Genomic DNA, 20,653 nt, shown 5'->3' with positions numbered 1-20,653 from the left:
AAAATACCAGCAACAGTGTGTGAAAACCTTGTGAAGACTTACAGAAAACGTTTGACCTGTGTCATTGCCAACAAAGGGTATATAACAAAGTATTGAGAAACTTTTGTAATTGACCAAATACTTATTTTCCACCATAATTTGCAAATAAATTCATAAAAAATCCTACAATGTGATTTTCTGTCACGATCGACATAAGAAGCGGACCAAGGCGCAGCGTGATATGCGTACATCTTTTAATGAGTACTTTAACCAACAACAACAAAACGATACGTGAAGTCTACAGGTTCACCAACACAAACCTATACAGATCAAGATCCCACAAAACAAAAGTGCCAACAGGCTGCCTAAGTATGGTTCCCAATCAGAGACAACGAGAATCAGCTGCCTCTGATTGGGAACCACCCTGGCCAACATAGAAAACACGAACTAGAACGAAACATAGAAAATACAACATAGACACTACACACCCTGGCTCAACATTAAAGAGTCCCCAGAGCCAGGGCGTGACATTTTCTGGATTTTTTTCTCATTTTGTCTGTCATAGTTGACGTGTACCTATGATGAAAATTACAGGCCTCTCTCATCTTTTTAAGTGGGAGAACTTGCACAATTGGTGGCTGACTAAATACTTTTTTTCCCCACTGTATGCAACAGGATGATTGTGGTTATTTCTACCTTTGTGTACCTAGTTAGGATACATCACCATGAAGAGAATTACATTCATATCATCATTATGCATTTCTGTGTAGTACAGATCAGGGACCCATGATGAAATTCCTTTACCGTAATTCTGTTACCGGGTGTAAATCCACTTCACTTACTGTAGTTCAATAACCAAAATAGATTTTTTTCAAACTCAAGGTGTCATGTCATAGCTGACACCCCATTTTTTACTGAAGAAATCTTTTGTTTTTAGAAAACGTGGTCGCATAAAAAACTGAGGGAGAATTTACTGTAACTCTGTTACCAAACTTTGCATCTGCAGTTCTTCCAGTTTCTGTGTAAATTGTTTGAACGAGTCCTTGTGCATATACAGTTGTTGTAATAGTAAAACTAAAGTTAAACTTAGAAAATAAATGCTTTTTGTTTGGGATAAATCTGAGTCTCAGTGTAATTCCGTTACCGTAGAATTGCCCATAACAAAGCAATGCGTGTCACCTTGTAGGCTACTACTAAACCAGAACAAGAAACAGTGGTGTGTAGCCTGGATTCTCTTAAAGGGTTAGGAAGAAATACCTGTCAGCTATTTTAACTGGCTGTAATGTCTACTAGGTAAATTTTTTATAATGTCTACTACCGTCTTTCAATGTCAACTGGAAAGTCGATGTCTGTAATGTCTTTTAGTTGTGTTTGGACCCCAGGAGTTATGGAGTCAGTTAATGGGGATCCTACCAGGTAGACTAGCTGTTGTTATGGACTCAGCTAATGGGGATCCAACCAGGTAGACTAGCTGTTGTTATGGAGTCAGCTAATGGGGATCCAACCAGGTAGACTAGCTGTTGTTATGGAGTCAGCTAATGGGGATCCAACCAGGTAGACTAGCTGTTGTTATGGACTCAGCTAATGGGGATCCAACCAGGTAGACTAGCTGTTGTTATGGAGTCAGCTAATGGGGATCCAACCAGGTAGACTAGCTGTTGTTATGGAGTCAGCTAATGGGGATCCAACCAGGTAGACTAGCTGTTGTTATGGAGTCAGCTAATGGGGATCCAACCAGGTAGACTAGCTGTTGTTATGGAGTCAGCTAATGGGGATCCAACCAGGTAGACTAGCTGTTGTTATGGAGTCAGCTAATGGGGATCCAACCAGGTAGACTAGCTGTTGTTATGGAGTCAGCTAATGGGGATCCAACCAGGTAGACTAGCTGTTGTTATGGAGTCAGCTAATGGGGATCCAAATCAAATTAATAACATATTGGACTGCGCATGTTTAAATGCAACATGAAGTCTCTGTTTGAACTTTGACCACAGACAGTAAAAGTGTTGTCATTGTTAATGTTCGGAAATATTGACTGTTCTGTTATTTCTTATTGTAGCTGAGTGAGCTGTGACTCGGAAATGAGTCTCTCTGGGGAGAGAGAGGAGGAGACCACTGCCTCTAAAATGAGTCTCTCTGGGGAGAGAGAGGAGGGGACCACTGCCTCTAAAATGAGTCTCTCTGGGGAGAGAGAGGAGGGGACCACTGCCTCTAAAATGAGTCTCTCTGGGGAGAGAGAGGAGGAGACCACTGCCTCTAAAATGAGTCTCTCTGGGGAGAGAGAGGAGGGGACCACTGCCTCTAAAATGAGTCTCTCTGGGGAGAGAGAGGAGGAGACCACTGCCTCTAAAATGAGTCTCTCTGGGGAGAGAGAGGAGGGGACCACTGCCTCTAAAACGACTCAAGACACCAGTTCTAAGAGGTAAGAGTTTAATTGTAAAATATACAGTTCTCTTAAAAATATCAAACTAATGAAGAGAAAAGTGTTCACAAATTACATCAAATGTAGGCCTATATCATTCATTTAAAAGGCCAAAACCGATTTACCAATTGCAGACTGTAGCTTTATAAAGAAACATTAGGACTTCTATGAGTTCAGGTATACACTTGTTGAAATGATGTAGATGAGGTATTGATGAGATATTGATGAGGTGATCTGCCTCCCTGTATTGTTCAGTGTCCAGAAGCCCAGAGCAGAGTCACCTGCCCCCAGCCTGCTATCAATGAAGAGTGATCAGCCACCTGCTTTCAGCCAGGAACCATTACCAGATGACAATAAGGAAGTGGAGAGTTTGGACAGTGAGGATGCATTAAAGATCACACACAACCTTCTGGACAGAAGAAGTAAGACTGTGTTTCATACAATATTACAAAGAACGGGACAAAGGGCCCTCTAACACACACACACACACACACACACACACACACACACACACACACACACACACACACACACACACACATGCACTTATGAGTCCCAACTCTCATTGTTTTCCTACAGGTCAAACTCTTCTGACAGTCCAACAAGACATTAAGGCTAAACTGAAACACAAGTATCAACACATATCTGAAGGAATTGGAAACCAAAGTCTGTTAAAGGACATCTACACAGAGGTCTACATCACAGAGGGTGGAAGTGGAGGGGTCAATAATGAACATGAGGTGAGACAGATAGAGATGGCATCCAAGAAACAAACCACACAAGAGACATCAATCAAATGCAACGACATCTTCAGGCCTTTAGCTGGACAAGACAAACCTATCAGAACTGTGCTGACAAAAGGAATCGCTGGCATTGGAAAAACAGTCTCTGTGCAGAAGGTCATCCTTGACTGGGCAGAGGGAAAAGCAAATCAGGACGTTCATTTCATGTTTCCTCTTCCTTTCCGTGATCTGAACCTGAAAAAGGACCAATACAGTCTGATGCAACTTCTTTCCCACTACTTCTCAGAGCTGAAAGAGATTGACAGCATTGAAGATGGTGAAACCAAAACTGTTTTCATTTTTGATGGTCTGGATGAGTGTCGACTTCCTCTAGACTTCAAAAACAATGAGAGGTGCTGTGATGTCACGAAGCCAACCTCAGTGGACGTGCTGCTGACAAACCTCATCAAGGGGAATCTGCTTCCCTCTGCTCTCCTCTGGATAACCTCACGGCCTGCAGCAGCCAATCAGATCCCACCTGAGTGTGTTGACCAGGTGACAGAGGTACGAGGGTTCAATGATCCACAGAAGGAGGAGTACTTCAGGAAGAAAATCACAGATCAGAATCTGGCCAATGAAATCATCACCCACATAAAAACATCAAGGAGCCTCCACATCATGTGCCACATGCCAGTCTTCTGTTGGATATCAGCCACTGTCCTTGAGATGATGCTGAAAGAGGCAGAGAAGGATGAAGTCCCCAAAACTCTGACCCAGATGTTCACACACTTCACGCTCATCCAAATCATTGTGAAGAACAAGAAGTACAACAAAGCCACAGAGACAAACCCAAAGGAACTGTCTCAGTCAGACAAAGAGATGATCCTGAAACTGGCAGAGCTGGCTTTCCAACAGCTGCAGAAGGGCAACCTGATCTTCTATGAGGAGGACCTGAGAGAGTGTGGCCTTGATGTCACAGAGGCATCAGAGTACTCAGCATTGTGTACAGAGATCTTTAAAGAAGAATCTGGGCTGAACCAAGAGAAGGTCTACAGCTTTGTGCATCTGAGCATTCAGGAGTTTCTAGCAGCAGTGCATGCTTTAGAATCATGTCTGGACAAGAAGGAAAATGTTTTTTCCACCACTAGTGAGGATGAAGATGAGGAGTCAATCCAGTTGTCTGACTTACACAGGAGAGCAGTGGACCAGGCCTTGAAGAGTGAGAATGGACACCTGGACCTGTTCCTCCGCTTCCTTCTGGGTCTCTCACTGGAGTCCAATCTGAATCTGTTACGAGGCCTTCTGACACAGACAGGAAGTACAACACAGAGCAATGAGGAAACAGTTGAGAGAACAGTCAGGTACCTTTCAGACACGATCAAAAGGGAATCCTCACCAGAAAGGATCATCAACTTGTTCCACTGTCTGAATGAACTTGGTGCCAACTCTCTAGTTGAAGAAATGCAAACCTCCCTGCGATCAGGAACTCTTTCAGAAACAGAGCTAGAACCTCAACAATGTTCAGCCCTGGCCTACCTGTTACTGATGTCAGAGGAGGTGCTGGAGGAGTTTGACCTGAAGACATACACCACATCAGAGGAAGGTTATCAGAGGTTGCTGCCGGTAGTGAAAACCTGCAAGAGAGCACTGTAAGTTCTGTTATTGAGTTGATGTATACAGTATCATTATTCTGAAGGATTTGTATATCTAACAGATGATCTCCTCTCTCCAGACTGGATCGCTGTGAACTCACATATGAATCCTGTGAGACTCTGGCTTCAGCTCTGCAGACACCAAACTCCCCCCTGAGAGAACTGGACCTCATCTACAATGACCTGGAAGACAGAGGAGTGGAGCTGCTCTGTGTTGGACTAACCAGTCCACTCTGCAACATACAGACACTAGTGTGAGTTAAATATCTTCAGTATCCACTGTGAGTGTTTATATATTATGTATGTAGTTAGTATGTGTATGTTTTTAACATTATTTGAACGTCTTGGTAAATATGCAGAAACATACATAAAATGTGATAAATATATCAAACTAAGGTTAAATATCTTGAGTGAGTTAGTATGTTTTTAACATTGGTTAATCATGTGTCCTTCTGTTATTATCTTAATGCATCTCATTATTCTTAAAGCTTTGCATATTTAACAGTGTATCAACATATCTCCTCTCTCCAGACTGTCTGGCTGTAAACTCACATATAAATCCTGTGAGACTCTGGCTTCAGCTCTGCAGACACCAAACTCCCCCCTGAGAGAACTGGACCTCCGCTACAATGACCTGGGAGACAGAGGAGTGGAGCTGCTCTGTGTTGGACTAACCAGTCCACTCTGCAACATACAGACACTAGTGTGAGTTAACTATCTTCAGTATCCACTGTGAGTGTTTATATATTATGTATGTACTATATACTGAACAAGAATATAAACGCAACATGCAACAATTTGAAAGGTTTTACTGAGTTACAGTTCATATGAGGAAATCAGTCAATTGAAATAAATTCATTAGGCCCTAATCTATGGATTTCACATAAATGGGAATTCAGATATGCATCTGTTGGTCACAGATACCTTAAAAAAAAGTATGGGTGTGTATCAGAAAACCAGTCCGTATCTGGTGTGACCACCATTTGCCTCATGCAGCGCAACAAATCTCCTTCACATAGAGTTGATCAGCCTGTTGATTGTGGCCTGTGGAATGTTGTCCCACTCCTCTTCAATGGCTGTGCGAAGTTGCTGGAAACTGCCGGGAACTTGAAGACGCTGTCGTACACGTCGATCCAGAGCATCCCAAACATGCATGTCTGGTGAGTATGCAGTCCATGGAAGAACTGGGACATTTTCAGCTTCCAGGAAATGTATACAGATCCTTGCGACATGGGGCCGTGCATTATCATGCTGAAACATGAGGTGATGGCGGCGGTTGAATGGCACGACAATGGGCCTCAGGATCTCATCACGGTATCTCTGTGCATTCAAATTGCCATCGATAAAATGCGATCGTGTTCATTGTCCGTAGTTTATGCCTGCCCATACCATAACCCCACCGCCACCATGGGGCACTCTGTTCACAACGTTGACCTCAGCAAACCGCTCGCCCACACAATGCCATCACGACGCCATACACGCTTTCTGCCATCTTCCCGGTACAGTTGAAACCGGGATTCATCCGTGAAGAGCACACTTCTCCAGTGTGCCAGTGGCCATCGAAGGTGAGCATTTGCCCACTGAATTCGGTTACGACGCCGAACTGCAGTCAGGTCAAGACCCTGGTGAGGATGACGAGTACGCAGATGAGCTTCCCTGAGACGGTTTCTGACTATTTGTGCAGAAATTTTTCGGCTGTGAAAACCCACAGTTAAATCAGCTGTCCTGGTGGCTTGTCTCAGACCATCCTGCAGGTGAAGAAGCCGGATGTGGAGGTCCTGGGCTGGCGTGTTTACACATGGTCTGCGGTTGCGAGGCCGGTTGGATGTACTGCCAAATTCTCTAAAATGATGTTGGAGGCGGTTTATGGTAGAGAAATGAACATAAAATTCTCTAGCGACAGCTCTGGTGGATATTCCTGCAGTCATCATGCCAATTGCACACTCCCTCAAAACTTGACACATCTGTTTCATTGTGTTGTGTGACAAAACTGCACATTTCAGAGTGGCCTTTTATTGTCCCCAGCACAAGGTGCACCTGTGTAATGATCATGCAGTTTAATCAGCTTCTTGATATACCACACCTGTCAGGTGAATGGATTATCTTAACAAAATGTATTATCTTAACAAAGGAGAAATGCTCACTAACAGGGATCTAAACAAATTTATGCACAACATTTGAGAGAAATAAGCTTTTGTGCGTATGGAACATATCTGGGATCTTTTATTTCAGCTCATGAAACGTGGGACCAACACTTTACATGTTGGGTTTATATTTCTGTTCAGTATAGTTAGTATGTGTATGTTTGTAACATTATTTTAACATTTTGGGACATATCCAGAAACATACATAACAACATATATCAAACTAAGGTAAATATCTTGAGTGAGTTAGTATGTGTCCTTCTGTTATTATCTTAATGCATCTCATTATTCTTAAAGCTTTGCATATTTAACAGTGTATCGACATATCTCCTCTCTCCAGACTGTCTGGCTGTAAACTCACATATGAATCCTGTGAGACTCTGGCTTCAGCTCTGCAGACACCAAACTCCCCCCTGAGAGAACTGGACCTCCGCTACAATGACCTGGGAGACAGAGGAATGAAGCTGCTCTGTGTTGGACTAACCAGTCCACTCTGCAACATACAGACACTAGTGTGAGTTAACTATCTTCAGTATGAGTTATTATGTGGATGTTTCAGACATTTGTTAATCATGTGCTCTTCTGTCCTCTAGTCTAGGTCAGTGTGGTCTGACAGAGGGTTGCTGTTCAGATCTGGCCTCAGTCCTGAGTTCACCCAACTCACAACTGAAACAACTGGAGCTGAGAGACAATGACCTGCAGGACTCAGGAGTTACACTGCTGTCTGCTGGACTGGAGGATCCAGACTGTAAACTACACACACTGGGGTAAGTACAGCTGTTTCAGTCAGGTCGGTACTGAGCTGAGTTACACTGCCCTCTGCTGGACTGGAGGATCCAGACTGTAAACTACACACACTGGGGTAAGTACAGCTGTTTCAGTCAGGTCGGTACTGAGCTGAGTTACACTGCCCTCTGCTGGACTGGAGGATCCAGACTGTAAACTACACACACTGGGGTATGTACAGCTGTTTCATTCAGGTCGGTACTGAGCTTAGTAAAACAAATACTCTGAACATCTGATGTTTCATGACAATGTTTGTGTCATGGACAAATATATGGGTGTCCTACAAGATGATTGACACCAGTCCACCAACCTAGACAGCTGTTGTGTCTCTCTGTAGGCTGTCTGGCTGTCTGGTCACAGAGGAGGGCTGTGCTGCTCTGTCTTCAGCTCTGAGGTCAAACCCCTCCCACCTGAAAGAGCTGGACCTGAGCTACAATCACCCAGGAGACTCTGCAGGGGGACTGCTTTCAGCTGCTCTGGTGGATCCCACAGATAAACTGATGAAGCTGAAGTAAGTCAGAATAGATGTCCTAATAGTGTGAGCAGTGGTTGTGTCCTATGTAGTGTAGTAGGTTCAGTAACATGAGGACATGATGGTAGCTCAGGTCCAGCTGATGGTAGAATACAGGGGACGTTACAGGGGATACAGGGGACGTTTACCCAGCAGGCTTAGCACTCCAACACAGCATACATCATTACCACATGAATACTCTTCTTCTGCATCTCTGATATCCTGTTGGAATTGTACTCTGTTCTGTATGCAGTAGGTAGGGTAGAATACCTGTATTTCTCTAGTAATGAATTGTACTCTGTTCTGTATGCAGTAGGTAGGATAGAATACCTGTATGTCTCTAGTAATGAACTTGGATAGTGCACCAGAACACAACAATATGGTTTAAATGTTGACTGCTTTATTAGGTCTTTGTCAGTCAATAACCTGTTTCTCCTACAGTGTGGATCATGGTGGAGAGTTCAGGCTGAAATCAGGGCTGAGGAAATGTGAGTCTCTTCAATCCTAATTAACTACATATTCAGAACTACAGTAACATAGTAACTAATCAATACTTGTTCTCTACCTACAAAACAACATTTTATATGAAGATGTGGTTTGATTAAACTCTCCTTTTGTCTACAGATGCCTGTCATCTCACCCTGGACCCAAATACAGCAAACCCAAACCTGATACTGTCTGAGGGGAACAGGAAGGTGACACGGGTGGAGGAGAAGCAGCATTATGAAGACCATCCAGACAGATTTGACGGTCATCCCCAAGTTCTCTGCAGAGAAGGCTTATCTGGATCTCGTTATTACTGGGAGGTGGAGAAGGATGGTGACGCGGCTCACATTGGTGTGGTGTACAAAGGAATGAAGAGGAAGGGAGAGGATAATGACAGTTGGATTGGAGCCAATAGGAAGTCCTGGAGTTTATTCTACTATGGCAGTGTATATCACCTTTACCATGCTGGAGTCATCAGATCCATCCCTGGTCCTGTTTCTAACAGAGTTGGAGTGTATCTGGACTGGCCAGCTGGTTCTTTGTCCTTCTATAGTGTGTCCTCCTCTGGTACACTGACACACCTTTACACAGAACACACCACATTCACTGAACCCCTCTATCCTGGGTTTGTGGTTTCCTCCTCCTCCTCAGTGACCCTGTGTCAGATAGATGACCAACACATTCAAAGGTGAGTCATGACAATGTTTTATCATGTGTTGTCCTCTGGAATCATTCCTACAATTAGATTAGTAGTGGTGTGTTTTAATGTGTTCTGTTGGACCTACAGACAGTTAGATTAGTAGTAGTGGTGTGTTTTAATGTGTTCTGTTGGACCTACAGACAGTTAGATTAGTAGTAGTGGTGTGTTTTAATGTGTTCTGTTGGACCTACAGACAGTTAGATTAGTAGTAGTGGTGTGTTTTAATGTGTTCTGTTGGACCTACAGACAGTTAGATTAGTAGTAGTGGTGTGTTTTAATGTGTTCTGTTGGACCTACAGACAGTTAGATTAGTAGTAGTGGTGTGTTTTAATGTGTTCTGTTGGACCTACAGACAGTTAGATTAGTGGTAGTGGTGTGTTTTAATGTGTTCTGTTGGACCTACAGACAGTTAGATTAGTAGTAGTAGTGGTGTGTTTTAATGTGTTCTGTTGGACCTACAGACAGTTAGATTAGTAGTAGTGGTGTGTTTTAATGTGTTATGTTGGACCTACAGACAGTAACTCATGATACCTGGTGACTTCACATCTGTTCTGTCACCCTTTATACACCCTTTGTATTGCTTATGAAGACTGTATGTATGCTATATAAAGCCTTTATAAGTTGTATTTAGTTTAATCACAGTCTATCCATCTGCTTTCCCAACAGCAGAGACCATGGTGGAGAGTGTTGTATCAAGCCTGGACCTGAGAACACCAGAGACCAGATATGTGAGTGTTAACTGATAATTTTAAAAAAATGAAAATACGATTAAAGCGTTCTTGAGTCCCAGGCAAGGAACACAATCATGATCTATTTGGTCAAAACAAACTTAAAGGTAGAGTCAGCAATATGATGTAGATGCACAAAGTAAACATCATAGTGGGTCAATTTCTACAACAACTAAGGGCGTTGGAGCGCGATGCTAAACTTCTCTGTTTTGGTCCCGTGGCTACCACGCTGTAAGAGAGTGAAGAGAACCCGTGCACATGGGCAGAAAGTGTGAGAGAGAAGTCAGGCATCTTGCTCATCACAATATCTGCGGTGCTGCTCGTACAACATCATTTAGCTGACTCTACCTTTAAGCTCTCATCCTGGGATCTACCAGAAATCAGGCCCCCAACATCTACAAAACATGGACCAGAACCATGTTGTTTCCTGCTTCCACAAACATTCATTAATATAACACTAATGTCAGATTATGGTATGATAATGAGTGTACATTCTGAGACTGTTGCTCACTTACATTCATTTTTATTACAAGTCTGTTTAATATTTATTAATTCATTATTACATGAGATTGTCCGTTTTAAATAACAACTACTTTTGACTTCAGGGATTCCTCAGAGCTGTAAGACTTGTGACCATGTTGAGGTAAGTCATAATGTCAATTCTCACTTTGACATACCTTCAGGAGTCAGGCACAGTCTGAAAGCCAGGTGTGTACTGACCAACCATTCATACTGGGATATAGACAGTCCTGTGTTCTGCTTTAGTAATATAAACACAGTCTGAAAGCCAGGTGTGTACTGACCAACCATTCATACTGGGATATAGACAGTCCTGTGTTCTGCTTTAGTAATATAAACACAGTCTGAAAGCCAGGTGTGTACTGACCAACCATTCATACTGGGATATAGACAGTCCTGTGTTCTGCTTTAGTAATATAAACACAGTCTGAAAGCCAGGTGTGTACTGACCAACCATTCATACTGGGATATAGACAGTCCTGTGTTCTGCTTTAGTAATATAAACACAGTCTGAAAGCCAGGTGTGTACTGACCAACCATTCATACTGGGATATAGACAGTCCTGTGTTCTGCTTGTAGGAATGCAGGATTTTAACTGCTGTCATATTTTGTCATTAGACAGTTTAATTGGATCAATCACCAGCATTCCATGTAACATTGAATAAATACATTAGATAAATTACTTTGTTCATTTAATGGGCCAGTTTCCCGGACAAAGATTAAGCCTAATCTTGGACCTTAAAAAACGTTCTATTGAAACTTCCATTGATCATGCTTTAAGTCCAGCACTAGACTCAATCTGTGTCCAGGAAACTGGCGCCATATGTATAACTGACATGCTTGTCCTTGTTCAGGACTCCACACACTGGCTTCAGATTGAACCCTTGACTTCCACTGTCCAGGGAGTGACAATGTTCAGGTAAAATAACTACTTTTAACATTTCATTCCACTTGCTAGTGTATTTCCCCATTACCTTTGGGAATAGGCTTCTAATCCAACCTCTCCATTTGACGATTGACCCTCTCTACCATATCTTGTTGTTGCCCTCAGGCACAGGACACCCAAAGGGCGTTATGAGTGCACAGTGTCTGGGCTCCGCTGGGTGTGTGAGAGAGATGTCATTCTGAAGTATCACTTCAGGAACTGGGAACCCTACAGTCACCTTCTGAAAGACATGCAGTACGGACAAGGTGGTCCATTGCTGGACATCACTATGGAGTTAGGTGAACTGGAGGAAGTTCATCTGCCACACTTTGTCTGTTTAGGTAAAACCATATAGACATAGTATTCAGAAAGACATTTCCATGTAACTGAGTTTCACTTCCTGAATGAATGAATGAGCTATTCTGGGAGTTTGAGTTTACTGTGATCTGATACTGCATATTCTTTGTGTTTTAGTTGGATGAATAATACAATATTTGTCTTTCTGTCTCCTTTTTATTGTGTTGTTCAGGGACCAACCCTTCCCTGAGGAATGAGATGAAGATTTTTCATGTAGAGGAACATGGAGTGTCTGTTGAGGAAGTGCATGAGGTCACCAGATTCCATGCTAAGATTCTCCATCCCAAGTTCTCAGTTATCTCTGTTATACTGAGCTTTATCTTTTGGCGGAACATAGATGTCCACTGTGAGCTGATGCTCTATATGACAGTGAAAAAGCAAACACTAATTCCACGCCTATACCTGTTCCCCAGTAACCCCAGCCAAATACAGGTGAGGTACCATTCTTTTAGAGGTGACCTTAACTAAGCAGTGGTACGGTTTATGTTGACACTCATAACATGAAGATAATAGTGTGTTGCTAGTTTTCTGAATAATGTTTGAATAAGACTATACATTGACTGGCTGTGTATTTCATGCCTCGTTTCGCAGGCTGTGAAACAACAGGAAAAGTCTGAAGGGTCTTCAAGGGTTCTCATCTCAAGACCAGAGCAGGCCTTCAAACTGAATAGTTACTTCAGACTGAACATTCCCTGTTCTACCGCCATCAATCCACAGGTACAGTTTTAATAGACTAAGAACATGAATCTGACATTTTAAGTCACATTTCTATCCATTGCTCTCTCTTGCTTGATGGCTCTCAATTCAAATGGCTTTATTGGCATGGGAAACATATGTTTACATTGCAAGCAATCTCTCTCTCGCTCTCTCCATCTCTCTCCAGAAGATTCATCTCATACATAGAGACTCCACACCAAGCTTTTTCAGGGCGGTTGTGAAAATGACAGGGGTTGACATTGAGATGGAGTTATTCGGTGATGATGAGAGGATTGCATGGAAAGAAGTGGTATCACAAGGTAGGAGCATATGTCAATCATAACTTTGTACTTTTGTAACAGATGCTATTTAGAGTGATATATCTGTGACACTCTGGCTCTAGGACTTGTGTATGTGAGCCAGGGTGTATTTCATTTGGTGGTGTTGGGGATGGGTGAGTTTCATTTTGTTTGTGTTTAGTGGTGATTGGTTAATGACTCCCAATCGGAGGTAACGAGTGTCAGCTGTCGGCTCGTTATCTCTGATTGGGAGCCATATATATTCTGTGTGTTTTTCTCCTTGTGTTTGTGGGTTTTTGTTTCCTTGTTCCATGTTCTGTCGGTGTCAGAGGACTTCACGTATCGTCTTTTGTTTTGGTTTTTCGTGGTTGCTTTATTTAATAAAGTCATCATGTTCACTCGCAACGCTGCGCATTGGTCTCCTCCTTCAGACGATCGTGACAGAAAAACCCACCATCAAAGGACCAAGCAGCGTGTCCAGGAGCCGAGGGTCTGGACATGGGAAGAGTTATTGGACGGAAAGGGTCCTTGGGCACAACCGGGAGAATATCGCCTCCCTCGTGAAGAGCTGGAGGCAGCCAAAGCCGAGAGGAGGTGGTACGAGGAGGCAGCACGAAGGCGAGGCTGGAAGCCCGTGGAAGAGAGGCAACCCCAAGAAATTTTTTGGGGGGGGCACATGGCTTGGGCGACTGAGCAGCAGGAGGCAGCCACAAGGCAGATGCAGAAGGCTACCAGGTTAAGGGGGCTGACGGAGGCAGAAAAGGGACGGATTCAGGAGGCTACCAGGTTAAGGGGGCTACTGGGTAAATCAGGGAAGGAAGGTGTAGAGGCTCGGCGAGAGGTACTGGGGTGTGTAACCAGTCCGGTCCGGCCCGTTCCTAATCCCGAGGTACAGCCAGTAGTGTGTGTTCCCCGTACGGTACGGCCTGTTCCGGCCCCTCGCACTAAGTGTACGGTGCGCGTCGCCAGCCCGGTTCGGCCTGTTCCTGCCACCCGCACCAAGTGTACGGTGCGCGTCGCCAGCCCAGCCCGGCCTGTTCCTGAGCCTCGTAGGAAGCCTACGGTGCGCGTCGCCAGCCCGGTTCGGCCTGTTCCTGCCACCCGCACCAAGTGTACGGTGCGCGTCGCCAGCCCAGCCCGACCTGTTCCGGCCACTCGCACCAGGGATACGGTGCGCGTCGCCAGCCCTTTCCCACCAGTGCCTACACCACGCTCCAAGCCTCCTGTGTGTCTCCAGGGTCCAGCATGCCCTGTTGCTACTCCCCGCACTAGCCCTGAGATGCGTGTCCTCAGCCCGATACCTCCAGTTCCGGCACCACGCATCAGGCCTACGGTGCGTCCCCAGGGCCAAGCATGCCCTGTTGCTGCTTCCCGCACTAGCCCTGAGATGCGTGTCCTCAGCCCGGTACCTCCAGTTCCGGCACCACGCATCAGGCCTACGGTGCGTCCCCAGGGTCCAGCATGCCCTGTTGCTTCTCCCCGCACTAGCCCTGAGATGCGTGTCCTCAGCCCGGTACCTCCTGTTCCGGCACCACGCACCAGGCCTACGATGCGCCTCAGACGGCCAGAGTCTGCCGTCTGCCCAACGGGGCCTGAACTGCCCGTCTGCCCAAAGCCTGCAAAGCCGCCCGTCTGCCATGAGCCATCAGAGCCGTCCGCCAGACCGGAGCCGCTAGAGCCTTCCGCCAGACAGGATCAGCCAGAGCCTTCCGCCAGACAGGATCAGCCAGAACCTTCTGCCAGACAGGATCAGCCAGAGCCTTCTGCCAGACAGGATCAGCCAGAGCCTTCTGCCAGACAGGATCAGCCAGAGCCTTCCGCCAGACAGGATCAGCCAGATCCGTCAGTCGGCCATGAGCAGCCAGATCCGTCAGCCAGCCATGAGCAGCCAGATCCGTCAGCCAGCCATGAGCAGCCAGATCCGTCAGCCAGCCATGAGCAGCCAGATCCGTCAGCCAGCCATGAGCAGCCAGATCCGTCAGCCAGCCATGAGCAGCCAGATCCGTCAGCCAGCCATGAGCAGCCAGATCCGTCAGCCAGCCATGAGCAGCCAGATCCGTCAGCCAGCCATGAGCAGCCAGATCCGTCAGCCAGCCATGAGCCGTCCAGCCAGGATCCGCCAGAGCCGTCCAGCCAGGATCCGCCAGAGCCGTCCCGCCGGGATCCGCCAGAGCCGTCCAGCCGGGATCCGCCAGAGCCGTCCAGCCGGGATCCGCCAGAGCCGTCTAGCCGGGATCCGCCAGAGCCGTCCAGCCAGGATCCGCCAGCCAGCCAGGATCCGCCAGAGCCAGCCAGCCAGGTTCCGCCATTTAGTCCGGTGTTGCCCCTTAGCTCGGTGTTGCTCCTTATCCTGGTGCTGTCCCTTATCCTGGTGCTGGCCCTTAGTCCGGTACTGCCCCTTAGTCCGGTACTGCCCCGTAGCCTGGTGCTGTCCCTTATCCTGGTGCTGCCCCTTAGTCCGGTACTGCCCCTTAGTCCGGTACTGCCCCGTAGTCCGGTGCTGCCCCTTAGTCCGGTGCCGCCCCTTAACCCAGTGGGGTTTAGTTGGGGGGTGGTATTGTGGAGGAGGCTAGGGAAGCTGGTGACTAAGGTGGGGTGGGGACCACGACCAGGGGCAGAACCGCCACCGTGGACAGACGCCCACCCAGACCCTCCCCTAGACTGTGGGCTGGTGCGCCCGGAGTTCGCACCTTTAGGGGGGGGTACTGTGACACTCTGGCTCTAGGACTTGTGTATGTGAGCCAGGGTGTATTTCATTTGGTGGTGTTGGGGATGGGTGAGTTTCATTTTGTTTGTGTTTAGTGGTGATTGGTTAATGACTCCCAATCGGAGGTAACGAGTGTCAGCTGTCGGCTCGTTATCTCTGATTGGGAGCCATATATATTCTGTGTGTTTTTCTCCTTGTGTTTGTGGGTTTTTGTTTCCTTGTTCCATGTTCTGTCGGTGTCAGAGGACTTCACGTATCGTCTTTTGTTTTGGTTTTTCGTGGTTGCTTTATTTAATAAAGTCATCATGTTCACTCGCAACGCTGCGCATTGGTCTCCTCCTTCAGACGATCGTGACAATATCCTCATTTGGTTTATCTTTCAGATGAATACATCACTGCCACCCATTCAACAAGTAAGTAAACATGAGAGTTACAGTGCATTCAGAAAGTTTTCAGACCACTTGACTTTTTCCACATTTTGTTACGTTACAGCCTTATTATAAAATTGATAAAATAATTTTTTCCCCCTCATCAATCTACACAAAATACCCCATAATGACAAAGCAAAAACAGGTTTTTAGACATTGTTGCAAATGTATATATAAAAAAAAAACTGAAATATCACATTTACATAAGTATTCAGACCCTTTACTCAGTACTTTGTTGAAGCACCTTTGGCAGCGATTACAGCCTTGAGTCTTCTTGGGTATTTTTTATTTTTTTTTCATTTAGCAGATGCTCTTATCCAGAGCGACTTACAGTTAGTGAATACATTCTTTTTTTTATACTGGCCCCCCGTGGGAATCAAACCCACAACCCTGGCATTGCAAACGCCATGCTCTATCAACTGAGCTACATCCCTGCCGGCCATTCCCTCCCCTACCCTGGACGACGCTGGGCCAATTGTGCGCCGCCCATGAGTCTCCCGGTCGCGGCCGGCTGCGACAGAGCCTGGATTCGAACCAGGATCTCTAGTGGCACAGTTAGCACTGCGATGCAGTGCCTTAGGGTATGATGCTACAAGCTTGGCACACCTGTATTTGGGGAGTTTCTCCCATTCTTCTCTGCAGATCCTCTCAAGCTCTGTCAGGTTGGATGGGGAGCGTCGCTGCACAGCTATTTACAGGTCTCTCTAGAGATATTAGATCGGGTTCAAGTCCGGGCTCTGGCAGGGCCACTCAAGGACATTCAGAGACTTGTCCCGGAGCCACTCCTGCATTGTCTTGTCTGTGTGCTTAGGGTCGTTGTCCTGTTGGAAGGTGAACCTTCGCCCCAGTCTGAGGTCCTGAGCGCTCTGGAGCAGGTTTTCATTAAGGATCTCTCTGTACTTTGCTCCGTTCATCTTTCCCTCGATCCTGACTAGTCTCCCAGTCCCTGCCGCTGAAAAACTTCCCCACAGCATGATGCTGCCACCACCATGCTTCACCGTAGGGATGGTGCCAGGTTTCCTCCAGACGTGACGCTTGGCATTCAGGCCAAAGAGTTCAATCTTGGTTTCATCAGACCAGATAATCTTGTTTCTCATGGTCTGAGAGTCCTTTAGGTGCCTTTTGGCAAACTCCAAGCGGGCTGTCATGTGTCTTTTACTGAGGAGTAGCTTCCGTCTGGCCACTCTACCATAAAGGCCTGATTGGTGGAGTTCTGCAGAGATGGTTGTCCTTCTGGAAGGTTCTCCCATCTCCACAGAGGAGCTCTGGAGCTCTGTCAGAGTGACCATCAGGTTCTTGGTCACCTCCCTGACCAAGGCCCTTCTCCCCCGAATGCTCAGTTTAGCCGGGCGGCCAGCTCTAGGAAGAGTCTTGGTGGTTCCAAACTTCTTCCATTTAAGAATGATAGAGGCCACTGTGTTCTCGGAGACCTTCAATGCTGCAGAACTGTTTCAGTACCCTTCCCCAGATCTGGGCCTCGACACAATCCTATCTCGGAGCTCTACGGACAATTCCTTCGACCTCATGGCTTGGTTTTTGCTCTGACATGCACTGTCAACTGTGGGACCTTATAGAGACAGGTGTGTTCCTTCCCAAACATGTCCACTCAATTAAATTTACCACAGGTGGACTCCAGTCAAGTTTTTCAAACATCTCAAGGATGATCAATGGAAACAGGATGCACCTGAGCTCAATTTCAAGTCTCATAGCAAAGGTTCTGAATACTTATTTCGATATTTCTGTTTTGGAATATTTTTATTCTGTCTATTTTGTATTCTTCTTTTCACTCTGTCATTTAAGTCATTATTGTGGAGTCACTACAATGTTGTTGATCCATCCTCAGTTTTCTCCCGTCACAGACATTGAACTCTGTAGCTGTTTTAAAATCACCAATGAACTCATGGTGACATCACTAACAGTTTCCTTCCTGTCCTGCAGCTCAGTTCAGAAGGACGACTGTATCTTTGATGTGTCTGGGTGGTTTAATACATCACCCACAGGATAATTATTAACTTGACCATGCTTAAAGAGATATTCAATGTCTGATGTGTTATTGTTCCCCATCTACCAATCACTGCCCTTCTTTATGAGGCTTTCTAAAAATATATACTTGAATCTGTGCTTGAAATGCGATACTTGACTGAGGGACCTTCCAGATGTTGAATGTATGGGGGACAGGCCCACTTTGACATTAGAGGATTCTGAGTAGATTGTTGATACAGTAAAACATTAATCATCTATTTTCAATGACTTCTCAATAAACCTAATACGAAAATGTGTTATTTCAATTTGTTATTTTAAATTGACTGACTTTAATTGGAATTGACCACAACCCTGGAGTCGGCTCTATACAAGAAATGACTATCAGAGGAATGATAACTGGAGAGACTGGAAGATGTAGAAACAGCTGCTGTTAACCCTAAAGCCATATTAATTTAATTGACCCCCCCTTCAGCATTAACAGTCCCTGACATTCCTGCTGAGGAGTTTCTGAAGAAACACTGGGCTAAACTCATTCAGCGAACCAAAAACTCAATGCCAATAGCAGATGATCTGTGGTCAAAGAACATGATTGGTGAAGAAGAGCACTCCAGAATAACAGCTGAAACAACTGAACAGGACCGAATGAGAAAACTACTGAAAGCAGTCATCCCCAAAGGACCAGAAGTGACGGGAGCTTGTCTCAAAGCTCTCGTTGAACATGAAAACCATCTTGTTAAGGACTTGAGTGAATCTAGGTAAGACAGTTTTATTTGCTCCCTCCCTTGAATATGTGTAATGATTAAAATATAGGTCAAATAAAAACACAGCTACCCAGATCAAAGAGGAACTGTTTTTCCAGAATGGAAGCATGTTTTTGTGTTTCTGTCTGTAATAAATGACTGTTATCTTATTGTAGTTACATCATAGGACCATCATCACATCATTATCTCAGGTGGAACTCCTCCATCTCCTCCATACTTTCTGATCTCTCTCTTCCCTTCTCCTCCATACTTTCTGATCTCTCTCTTCCCTTCTCCTCCATACTTTCTGATCTCTCTCTTCCCTTCTCCTCCCTACTTTCTGATCTCTCTCTTCCCTTCTCCTCCATACTTTCTGATCTCTCTCTTCCCTTCTCCTCCATACTTTCTGATCTCTCTCTCCCCTTCTCCTCCATACTTTCTGATCTCTCTCTTCCCTTCTCCTCCATACTTTCTGATCTCTCTCTTCCCTTCTCCTCCATACTTTCTGATCTCTCTCTTCCCTTCTCCTCCATACTTTCTGATCTCTCTCTTCAATTCTCCTCCATACTTTCTGATCTTTCTCTTCCCTTCTCCTCCATACTTTCTGATCTCTCTCTTCCCTTCTCCTCCATACTTTCTGATCTCTCTCTTCCCTTCTCCTCCATACTTTCTGATCTCTCTCTTCCCTTCTCCTCCATACTTTCTGATCTCTCTCTTCCCTTCTCCTCCATACTTTCTGATCTCTCTCTCCCCTTCTCCTCCATACTTTCTGATCTCTCTCTTCCCTTCTCCTCCATACTTTCTGATCTCTCTTCCCTTCTCCTCCATACTTCTCGATCTCTCTCTCCCGTTCTCCTCCATACTTTCTGATCTCTCTTCCCTTCTCCTCCACACTTTCTGATCTCTCTCTTCCCTTCTCCTCCACACTTTCTGATCTCTCTCTTCCCTTCTCCTCCATACTTTCTGATCTCTCTCTTCCCTTCTCCTCCATACTTTCTGATCTCTCTCTTCCCTTCTTCTCCATACTTTCTGATCTCTCTCTTCCCTTCTCCTCCATACTTTCTGATCTCTCTCTTCCCTTCTCCTCCATACTTTCTGATCTCTCTCTTCCCTTCTCCTCCATACTTTCTGATCTCTCTTCCCTTCTCCTCCATACTTCTCGATCTCTCTCTCCCGTTCTCCTCCATACTTTCTGATCTCTCTTCCCTTCTCCTCCACACTTTCTGATCTCTCTCTTCCCTTCTCCTCCACACTTTCTGATCTCTCTCTTCCCTTCTCCTCCATACTTTCTGATCTCTCTCTCCCCTTCTCCTCCATACTTTCTGATCTCTCTCTTCCCTTCTCCTCCATACTTTCTGATCTCTCTTCCCTTCTCCTCCATACTTCTCGATCTCTCTCTCCCGTTCTCCTCCATACTTTCTGATCTCTCTTCCCTTCTCCTCCACACTTTCTGATCTCTCTCTTCCCTTCTCCTCCACACTTTCTGATCTCTCTCTTCCCTTCTCCTCCATACTTTCTGATCTCTCTCTTCCCTTCTCCTCCATACTTTCTGATCTCTCTCTCCCCTTCTCCTCCATACTTTCTGATCTCTCTCTCCCCTTCTCCTCCATACTTTCTGATCTCTCTCTTCCCTTCTCCTCCATACTTTCTGATCTCTCTCTTCCCTTCTCCTCCATACTTTCTGATCTCTCTCTTCCCTTCTCCTCCACACTTTCTGATCTCTCTCTTCCCTTCTCCTCCATACTTTCTGATCTCTCTCTCCCCTTCTCCTCCATACTTTCTGATCTCTCTCTTCCCTTCTCCTCCATACTTTCTGATCTCTCTTCCCTTCTCCTCCATACTTCTCGATCTCTCTCTCCCGTTCTCCTCCAT

At 45.6% G+C, this 20,653-nt stretch overlaps 2 protein-coding genes across 2 annotated transcripts; both read left to right on the top strand.

The window, feature by feature from the left end:
- Positions 1–2,304: 2,304 nt before the first annotated feature.
- On the top strand, positions 2,305–9,391 carry LOC311123068 (protein NLRC3-like; the record flags this gene model as incomplete). The annotated part of the gene is made up of 8 exons (XM_084197348.1): positions 2,305–2,398; positions 2,654–2,820; positions 2,978–4,769; positions 7,257–7,430; positions 7,510–7,683; positions 8,040–8,213; positions 8,655–8,701; positions 8,838–9,391. The coding sequence occupies exons 1-8, from the start codon at positions 2,328–2,330 to the stop codon at positions 9,389–9,391; spliced, it is 3,153 nt and encodes a 1,050-aa protein (XP_084053474.1). The 5' UTR covers positions 2,305–2,327.
- On the top strand, positions 9,325–18,800 carry LOC311123078 (NACHT, LRR and PYD domains-containing protein 1 homolog; the record flags this gene model as incomplete). The annotated part of the gene is made up of 10 exons (XM_084197356.1): positions 9,325–9,387; positions 10,066–10,127; positions 10,733–10,770; positions 11,501–11,565; positions 11,698–11,912; positions 12,101–12,360; positions 12,520–12,645; positions 12,812–12,944; positions 16,014–16,043; positions 18,514–18,800. Exons 4-10 carry the CDS (start codon positions 11,558–11,560, stop codon positions 18,798–18,800), a joined length of 1,059 nt encoding a protein of 352 aa, XP_084053482.1. The 5' UTR covers positions 9,325–9,387; positions 10,066–10,127; positions 10,733–10,770; positions 11,501–11,557.
- Positions 18,801–20,653: the final 1,853 nt, after the last annotated feature.

Source organism: Coregonus lavaretus, assembly GCF_964263955.1.
Source record: "Coregonus lavaretus genome assembly, contig: HAP1_SCAFFOLD_452, whole genome shotgun sequence".
In the NCBI taxonomy this organism is placed as follows: domain Eukaryota; kingdom Metazoa; phylum Chordata; class Actinopteri; order Salmoniformes; family Salmonidae; genus Coregonus; species Coregonus lavaretus.
Note: the sequence above shows the minus strand (reverse complement) of the source record. Positions and strands in the feature narration are given on the sequence as shown.